Consider the following 10,271-nt stretch of genomic DNA (forward strand, 5'->3'; position numbering starts at 1 on the left):
ACGCAGTAAGCTCGACAACTTAAACCTTGCTTAATGTCAAAAAAGACTCCAATACAAAAGCTTTTTCAAAATGTCTGATGCCGTCATCCTGATAGTATCATCCATTGGATTATTTCTACAATGTTTCATTGCCCTGTTTCTGGCTACTAACACTAAAGAGCTAATGAAAATTACAGGAGAAATGTAATGCAGTTGAAATGATGGATATTTCAGTGTGTAAAATCTTGTTACTCTTTGGATTGTTACTTGACTGAAGTCCTGCCTTTTAAAGATTTAATTAAGATAGGATATTTGGAAATTAGAGTCATAAAGAAATACAGTTTCCAGGTAATGTATATTTGAGTGCTGCTATTGAAAAATAGGGACATTTAATTAATCGTTTAATGATAAATACACTATATTGAAAATAGTTGTATTTTAATTGCATCTTTTCTTTTTACTTAATTTTTTTCCTGCAAAACTTGCTGAGGTTTATAGTCTTAAGTCCTTTACTGTGTTAATTTTCTGTCGATGAGGGGTTATAGGAATTACAATAATATATATTGTAAATAATAATTCTGAAAAAAAAGCCCAATAGAATAATGAAGTCTGTATTATGTTTTTGCACTTTGGTAAACAAAAGGATTGGAGGAGTGAAGCTGTATAGAAAGGCACTTCCTACAGAATTTTGTTTTAGTTCCTAATTTGCTTTGTGAGAGAGAATGTACTCATTTTCTAATTGTTTTGCTTTGGTTGATTGATCCTTTTTGATTAAATATTTTTTCATGTTTTCTGAAGACGAATCACATAACCTCTGAGTTAACATATAAGAACTATAAGAAACTGTAGATTAATACACTGCAGTCTAGTGCAGTTACTAAGATGCATTCCTTTAGTTGAATGTAGTTCCATTCACCGATTAAACATGGGAAACAAACTTTTTCTTCCGTATTTTATGGAGCTGGTAGATTTCACTGAGTGGTGATATGAAAATTACTAGGCATAGTGTCACGCTTTTATATAAAGATCTTGAACACATTTGTTATTATTATGCTGAATAGCCAAATTACATACATTTCTTTTTATACGGTAAAGATGGAGTAGAAATGGGGATGGAATTACCCCTTCAACGCTTGTAAAGTTTATCAAACTATCTGGAGAGCTTTCAGGGTAAAAGCTTGAGGAGGAGGGTATTTGGGAGGATTATAGGTTCAGATTTCTTCACATTTATTTTTCTTTTTAATAATGTTTTTTTAAATGAACCCTTCAAAAAATCTTCAGGTAACTTTTCTTATCGTTTAATTTGTTTTCTTTTATCATTTCAGGAGAGTAGAAACAGCAGTAGATCATCTAGTCCTAGTGTGAGAATGATCACTACCTCGGGACCAACCTCTGAAAAGCCAACTCGTAATCCATGGACACCTGATGATGCAGGTAATCCTTTGTTCATTAGTTTACTTTTTGCCTGTAAAAAAACATAAAATATTTATTTGATTATGGTTTGGTGAGTGTGCCTATACATTAACAAAATTAAACAATGAAAGTCACAGTTTGTTTTACTTCTGCTTAAATTAAATCATTACATTACTGCTTGTTTTGCACACTGGCTCTAAGAACTTTTTTAGAAAGATTATATTAAGTTACATAAACTTGTAAACATTTTGCTTGTAAGAAAGTATTGTACCTATGCAGTGATACTAGTATGTAATACAGTTAATGTAGCACCAGTTTTTGACTGTAGTGTGGTTTGGGGGAATTCAGGGTATTATGAATGCGCAGTTAAAGCTTTCATTGCTCTGACTTCTGGAATGAAGTGCGGTGTAGGTGAGTATCAGCTGGAATACATTAATTCTGGGGTTTTTTTAATCTGCCTTGTAATTTTGCTTATGCAGAATGTACATGCGCACACAATCTTACTGTGTTTAAATGAACTAACATAAGTGTGTCTGCAGAAGTGTTGTAAATATTTCTACTGTAGCATCACTGTTTCTTTGTTATAGAATAGGATTAAGAATGAACATGATTTAATAGTTGTATTCAATTTTAAAAGTCATAATGCACTCCATTATGAAAAGAACCAATACTGGACTGCACGAAAACAATGAATCCCCACAATTTCCTTTTTGGAATATAAATAAGAATTACATTTTTGTTAGCAAAATATACACATTGAACCTTGCACTTGATCTCAAGCTGGTGCCTCATAGTGCCTCAGATTCTGAAATCTTTTTCTTGTGATCCATTTCATCTTTGGCTGATGAGACTCTCATTTTTTTCTTGTAACCAACTGCAAAATGGAAGCTGACATGTGGACTGACTCTTGCACAAGCATGCATATATATATATGCACACTGGTATTTTACCAGATATAAGGTGATTCTGTATGTAAGGTGTGCACTTTTTTCACCCTTCCCCCCACCCATTTAGTGGGAGGGCAACATAACTCTTGTATTTTGCTTCTTCGCTTTCTTCTTTCTGTCCATTGTCACTTTGCCTGATGACACTCTACACCTTGTCACTTGTAATTTCCCAAAGCCCTTGCCCACTGCCACAGCCCACCCTGTGCCCTCTTTTGCCTGGCATGAGTCCGGAGTTGCTTCAGGCAGTGAGCACTTACGGGAATTGCTGCCTCGCACAGAAGCAAGTTCTTACCCAGTCAATAATTCATTGGCAACTGAAAGGTGCTGATCGTATGCCAGCGCAAGGGCGATTTGTCCCAAGTCTTTGGCCTTTAATGCAGCATAGCACTAGAGGTAAAAGTCAGGTCCGTTTTCTGTCCCATGGAAATCCCTCACCTTATACTCAAGTAAATACAGAATATACCACATGTATGTTTTTTTTTCTTAGGTTTATGCAGTCCACGAACAAAGAATTGTTTTAATTTCTAAAGAGAAATAATTTTAGTTTTTGGTAAAAGATGGTACATTTTTAAGTTAATGAGGCAAAACGATAAAATGAGGATACAGCCGAATCTGGTCAATCACAGGAAAAGTTATAGTGCTGTGACAGAGTGATGAAATGCTCAGGAATGTAATCTGAAGTATTTTGCATGTATTGTTGTATTTGAGACATTGCAATAATTCCTTTGCTGTAGCAGTATTCCATATATGGCAATAGTCTAATATAGGGGAGGACTTTTTCTGTTGTTCTCATTTAAGATATTGTGGTGATTAAGTCTCTGGTTTTAGGGTTGTTTTCGTTTTCTTTTTTTTTTTTTTTTTTTTTTTTTACCACCTTCCAGTTTCCTTACAAGCATACACTTAACCACTTTTTCTCCATTCCCACTCTCTTATTTCTGTTTCCTTTTGAAGCTGCTCTTGGAGATAGCATAGTCTTTGAGGGCAACACCTTAGTTTCTCTACCACGACTACTCTGTGGCAGGTGCTTTTGGGGTATGGGTAAGCAGCCCCTTTTTTTTCCCACCTACCCTCCTCCATATAATCCTCTAGTAGCAATAATGCAGCTATAAAATCAGTAGTTGCTCCATGTGTCTTTACTCCTATGTCTCTTAAAGCTTAACAGTAACCTTGCGATCCCCAGATTGTGGGCTACCAAAATATAGGATCCATAAGAATTCAGAAACGTGTTAATCTGGAATGAAAGCACTAGAGAAATCCAGAGTAACTGCAGTGTAAGAAGACAGCAGCCAGGCCCAGGAGATAGATTGGTTATTGGGTTCCTTGCTACCCACAAAGTATCTCTACAGAGCAAAGAAGATGCCCTTAGAGCATGTTGTGAGGAAGATACAGACCTCACTGGGAGTAGGTTTCAAAACTGAGCAGGAGGTTGTGCTTATTTTATTTTGGCAGAGCTGGTTTGCACAGCTTCTAATTTTAAAATCATTAGATGCATGGGCTGGCTGATCCTTCATAAACAAGAATGAAATGGCAATTTTTTTATAAATAGAGAACGTGATTGCAAACTGTATAAAAATAGTATTTTTAAAATCTGTATGCTGTTACATGGCTTCTAGAAGTGTAGGATGATAACCTTAATCTTTATTTCTTCTTGGTGTGATAGACCATACTTTCGAAGTCCTTAACTTTATCAGAAAAACAAAATGATTCATCTGCCTTGGGATTGGAACGCTGCTATTTCCATTTGCCTTTCCACATTCAGATTGTGTCTTGTGAAATTACTTAGTATTCTTGTTTTTGTCCTATAAGAATTAAATTAACTGAAAATACATTAACATTTTCTTGGTGTTGTTACAGAGACCAATGGGTCAGATAACTCCATCCCAATGGCATATCTTACATTAGATCATCAGTTACAGGTAATAAATATACGCTTTATTAGATACTTTATCTCGCATTTCATTCTAATGTGGTAATTTGGGGCTGCAAAATATAGTGCCGCATATTTACCTGTGTTTATGTTCTGTCTAACTTTTGACTAAGGCTAAAAAAATATATTATGTAATCTGAGATTGGTTGACTGAGATTTGATCAAGCTATTAAAAACAAGCCCTGGGAAACATGATCCTTAAAACCAAATGTAAGCTGAGTTTGACTGTCAAAATAAAACATTATTTGCTTGAGTGTTACTGAATTAAATTGTTGTATTCACTTTATTTGTTGGGGGGGTGTTGATTTTTTTTTTTTTCTTGTGACAAAGACAGTAAGAGATTAATAACTGCAGATTGGAGGTTTGAGTCAACTTTGACATCAGTGCAGTAACATTTTCCAGGGCATGGTTTAACGCTTATTTTTAAAACATTACTGGTTTTTAAAAGACGTTATAAATACACTGCAGAGACATTCTAACACACTATATACAAAGATATCAGTTCATTAGTTTTTAACATGTCTGATTTATTTTCAGCCTCTAGCACCATGCCCAAACTCCAAAGAATCTATGGCTGTGTTTGAACAGCACTGCAAAATGGCACAAGAATATATGAAAGTTCAGACAGAAATTGCATTGCTGTTGCAGAGGAAGTAAGTGAAACGAGTTGAACCTTTTCTGTTCTTCTGTATGTTTCCTTTACCCTAGGTCTATTATATGTGAGTATTATTTCTGCTTTTATGAGGTAACATTTTATAGGGCATAATTATTTTCCAGACTTAATCTCAGAAATACTGAGCTGCTCAACATAGATGACGGATTCAGAGCAGGTAATTGAAAGTTTTAATCAATATCAAGACTTCTTCTGGACAAGTCCTACTTTAAAGTGCGTAGCACATCTACGTATGTAACATACTAATAATGTTTGTTTGTGTTGTCTCACATGAAAGACCTGGACTTTTGAGGAACCTTGGAATTTTATTTCACGTGCTGTCCAGTAAAAGATTTTAAATTGTAATATGTAGTTCATCATTTGAATAACGCATTATAGAATTTTGAGTAATATATCAGTTGCTCATTTTGCACTTAGTTTTTTATCTTATATATCTGACTTTGTCAGTCATCGCATTGTTTTATCAACACACATGTTGTATTTTTCTACCAGGGGTTTAGGACCTAATACCTAAAAGCCATTGTGTACCTTCTTGTCCTCCGTGCACTAGAAATAATCTCTTTCCTCTTACATCACGTACACATAGAAAGGAAGCAACTGCATGTATTGCTGGATTAGGGCCAAAGTTCTTGCTGATTCAGAACTTCAGTTTGCAGTACATTCTGTTGTGTTCTGCTTCTCATCATTTCTGTTTCCTGACACCGGGGAGCAGTTCTGAGAGGTCATTATACGCTCCCGTGCCAGACCAAGTAACCAGCTTGTTACCCGCCACTGTCTGAGCCACTGCAGGCAAGCGGTTGTTAATGAAGAGTTTGCCTTGGTGATTGTTGAATAGCTAACAAGAAAAATGTGTATATAAACCTCTTGTACGTTAGAAATAGCATACAGAACAGGGGGAAGAGCTAACATAAGATCGACCTCTTACCATCTATACACTTTTGGCTTAGCATCCTGAAAAAAAATATTTTTTCAAGTGAAACTGAAATTTTTAGACTTCATGAGGAGATACTGAAGCTAGCGTGAAGATCTTAATTTTGGTTTTGTTTCAGTTCTCCCTAAGGGTCAATAAATTATATAAAAATGTGGTTTTCTTTCAGAGCTGTTAATTCTGTACCTTTGGATTCATACTTTTATCTTTTTTTCTAGAATGTCTGCATACACATTTTTCCCAAACTGTTCTTACTTAGATGGAATGTAATTGCCCATGGGTGTTAAAACAAAACATACTATTGTGATTGACGAATTTAATGCTGGTTAAGGTAGTTATTAGTTCAACCTTTATAGAATAATTAAGTTTTCTTTGGCTGTAATTACAAACCATATGGCAACAATTAATTAACATGAACTGTCTCCTCTACTATTTTGTTGCTAAAATATTGCTGGCAGCTTGCCTTCTTGTCACCTCATAAACAAGTAGTAAAACAAACTGCTACATCAGTTTTGCAGAATAATTTATAGCAAGTTTATAAGTGTGTTTGTTCCTTCAGAATTGTTGCTAAAAAACATATTGAACACTTATGGCGTAAATTAAGTGAAATGACAGTTACAAAAATAATTTGCTTGATTCTGCTTTTCCACTGCTTTAAGAAGTTCAAGCCCAAACAGAAAACAGCACTTCACTAAAAAGTTACCAGGATTACTGCAGTTTTGCCTTTTAAGTTGCTTTTTGCGTTTGTAAATGTACGTATTGTTAAGCAAAAGCAGAGTTGAATGTGTTTATGAAATTCTGTGTGCATCCTTAGATGTTTTACTGTGACCTGTAGAATTATGTCTGAAAGCCATTATATAAAGGACAGTTTTAGAGATTGAGGCGATGGCTCTTTTAAAGTTTTTAAATGTTGATTTGATTTGGAAGATAATTTTTTTCCCAGGCTATAGTAAAGAATATGATTTTTTTTTTTGTCAACATTCTTTTTTTCCCACAATATCACCAGTCATGACTTCAGACAGATTATCAAGTACTGATTTGAAACGTATGAAGTCATCTACACACAAATAGAAGTAAATTATAAATCACAATTACTCTATTATTTTATTATTTTTTTTTTTTTAGACAAGAACTAATAGCAGAACTGGACCAGGATGAAAAAGACCAGCAAAATACATCCCGTCTGGTACAAGAACATAAAAAGCTGTTAGATGAAAACAAAAGTCTCTCAACTTACTATCAGCAATGCAAAAAACAATTAGAGGTCATCAGAAATCAGCAACAGAAGCGGCCAGGCACGTCATGATTTCCTGGGACCTTTCAACTGAAAAATATGCACAGAAAAGACTGATTATTTTTTTTTATTATTATCCCTTACTATGACAACTCATGAGTGTTAGCTTCTTGGTGTGATCTGTATTTGTCTGCTACACTTAAGATCATTTAATTTTCTTTTTCCTATGGTGGACATCCAGTTCAACAGGTTAATCGAATAAGGTGAGAAAACAATGACTTGAATTAACCAACAGCCCTCAGTTTAACACAAGAACAGTGGCTGTATGCATGCTCCTTGTGTGAAGGCTAGCCTAACAAGTGTTAAAGTGGCTGCTAAATTGTAAGATCTTGGGTTTAGTTTTTGGTGTTACCTCGATCAGAGCAAAAGAAAAACTTTCCTGTTTAAGAATGGTTTTGTTCCAGTGTCTCATCTCAAACTATTAATATGACAATTATTTTCAGGACTTAAACATGCACCAAGCTGCAGAGGTGATGCTGGCTGACCAGAGTAATTCATGATGCGTTAGTGATGCCTCTTACCTGTAGACGTAATGTATTTTTTCCACATGCAAAATGGTAGGCAAACGGATGCCAGCATCCTTGGTTCAGTGCTTTGATAGTCCTGCATTTTGACTAATACATTTCTTGTAATCTTGCATTCATAAAATATTTGAAGTAAAAGGCTGTATTTTCTTTACTTTCTTGGGGGGAATGGCATGCAGTTTCATCAAGTTACTGAGCAAAAGTTATGAAGGTGATTCATGGGGCAAAGTAGGTCCCTTGTATAAAAGAGGGAAAAAAATCAAAAATGTGCAACAGTGTGTTTTAAACCTTTAAAGCTTTTGTCCCTGTAGCATCTGCGGAAGGAATTTCAGAAAGCAAACGAATGCAGAATTTTAAATACTTACTCCCTTCGTACCACTTCTTGGATTTTTTTTTTTTTTTTTCTCTTACAACTTATTTGCTGAGAAGCATTTACCATAAATGTAAATAAGTTTGTTTTGGATAGGGAGATAAGGGTTTGGGGAAATGAATTTATTTTAAATAGCAAATTATGAGAGGGAGTCAAGTATGCAAATAGCGGAAGCTATTAAGAAAATGAGGGAAATGGCTTAGATCTCCATCAGGAATCTCAGTTATTCCACTCATTTGAACATAGTTCAAAGGAAGTCCATCACAGAATGCCTGCTGCCTTTGCGACTGAAGAATTGCATTTAATGAACTCAAGGAGAATATGTAATGATCAGTTTCATTATTTACCATTATTACATGGGAGAAAATAACTACTTGTTTACATTGCAGGTTGATTATTTGGATTATGAATTATCTTTTAACTGGTACAAAAGTGAGGCCCTTCTAGATACAACAAGAAATTATTCCTTGCATAAGCTCTTGGCGTACTCAGTTGTGGGCAGGGTTTTAAGAACACTCTTTTGCAAAAAGAAAACAGAAAACTGAAGGTTAGCTGTTGAGCCCTCAAAATGTAAGAAAAGTAATCTGAAATTTGACTTACACTTATTTCAAGTGAATAATTATTCATAAGAGCCCCTGAGTAGAACTTGGAAAAACATGAAGGGTAAAAACCTCAGAGTAACTTCTTTCCCTTCCTGCCTGCCTGATAACAAACGCTAATACTGTTGTGCTTATCTGTGAACAACAAAGATGACGAACAGTTTACTGAACAGTGTCATCCTGTCCTCGAAATTGGCAAACCTTTGGGAGTTAGAAACCCTTCCCTCTTTTTATTTAAATAAAGGAAGGGTTATCATTCCCAAAACCTTAGCAGATAATTTGATTAGTTAGCTGAAACTGATATTGGGATCAACTTAAGGGCACACATATTTATAGCAAAATGTAATTGGCAGAGAAAATAACTGTAGTATTAGGAATAGCACAAGTTATCCAGAGCATTGCTGTTCACATACATCTGTCCGTCTACCAAAATGGACACACTCAGTGATCAGCAGCTTGCTTAACGTATGCTGAAGCATGAAGTAGAGCAGATAGAGGCTAATGCACAACTTCAGGCGCGTGGTTGATAATTACATACACAAAAGCATTTCCCAGGACACTTTTTACAGTTCGCCTTGTCAAAAAAAGAGATGTGCTAGTTACACTGGTAAATCAGTATTGCATATGAAAAGTCACTTTACAGCAAAGTTTGAATTATGAAAGCGAACGCAATGCTAACTTAATGGTACATAATACAAAAGTGTGTTCTGATAGTTGCTTCTGACTTTTCAGGGTTTACATTAAAAAGGAGTCTTGGATTGTAAAAGAAGTACTGTGCTTTCACGCACTGTTGAACTCGGCTCCATTCAATAGTTCGGTTATATTGCTCTAGTCGCTTACAGAGGGAATTTGGAGTTTGACCTTTTGCCTTCAAATTGCCCGTTCCTTGATTCCACCAAAAATTTAAAAAGTAATTTGCCCAGATTTCTGTGAAGTGTTCTGTGTGGCAAAATCTGTGTGTCATAAAATAACCTGTAAGGGTAGGACATATTGGTTTGGGCTAAGAAGAGTTTAACAGCTTAAATTTCAGTGACCGTTACTATTTTCATAAGGCTCTTGTTTTAAAGTTGTTTACAAATGTACTTTTATTTTCCTGTTAAACTATCTGGAGTGTTCAGGAATTTTTTCATGTACTCTTTTGTCCAGTTAAAGCTGTTCCTCTAATAATGGAGGTGAAACACCTAGTTTTATCTGGGCGCTGCCTTCTCAGAAAAGGTGACAGGCTCTGCTTTTTGTTACAGTTTGTGTTCTGTAAGATACTGTGTAATTGAAAGTATACTTCTGTACACTGTGCAGTTCTGCCAAAAATGCTTTTTTTTTTAGGCTTTTTGGCATTTTTTCTGATGAGAAGTTGAAGATTGTAATGCAAAACTTGTACATAAAATGGTGAATGATTTCATATGATTCAGGAATGACCAGTGTGGCTTTCTGCTACAGGGTTTTATTGCGTTGTCAGGAATCTACTTAATAAAAGCTGAGAGACTTCCACAAACACGTAGTAATGCCCCAACGCTTGCCAGGGCATCCATGATCTCCGATGGAATCCCACACAGGGTGGGGGATAATCATCGTGCAGTTGTTCCCACCGCCGAAAGAAAATTCTTCTGCCATTAGCTC

The 10,271-nt window shown here is 35.5% G+C and overlaps 1 protein-coding gene across 8 annotated transcripts in view; it reads left to right on the forward strand.

The window, feature by feature from the left end:
• The window catches only part of MAP3K7 (mitogen-activated protein kinase kinase kinase 7), a 50,197-nt gene extending 40,139 nt beyond the window's left edge, over positions 1–10,058 (forward strand). For 7 of the 8 annotated variants that reach the window (XM_054194363.1, XM_054194364.1, XM_054194361.1 and 4 more), the window contains 4 exons: positions 1,305–1,413; positions 4,194–4,255; positions 4,804–4,919; positions 6,993–10,058. In XM_054194363.1, coding sequence (XP_054050338.1) covers positions 1,305–1,413; positions 4,194–4,255; positions 4,804–4,919; positions 6,993–7,173 — 468 coding nt within the window. In that variant the 3' untranslated portion in view covers positions 7,174–10,058. Of the gene's footprint in view, positions 1–1,304; positions 1,414–4,193; positions 4,256–4,803; positions 4,920–5,043; positions 5,097–6,992 lie in introns of all 8 variants that reach the window. The other variant, XM_054194366.1, reaches the window with a different exon arrangement.
• Positions 10,059–10,271: the final 213 nt, after the last annotated feature.

The sequence above is a fragment of the Rissa tridactyla genome, chromosome 3 (genome assembly GCF_028500815.1).
Source record: "Rissa tridactyla isolate bRisTri1 chromosome 3, bRisTri1.patW.cur.20221130, whole genome shotgun sequence".
NCBI lineage: Eukaryota > Metazoa > Chordata > Aves > Charadriiformes > Laridae > Rissa > Rissa tridactyla.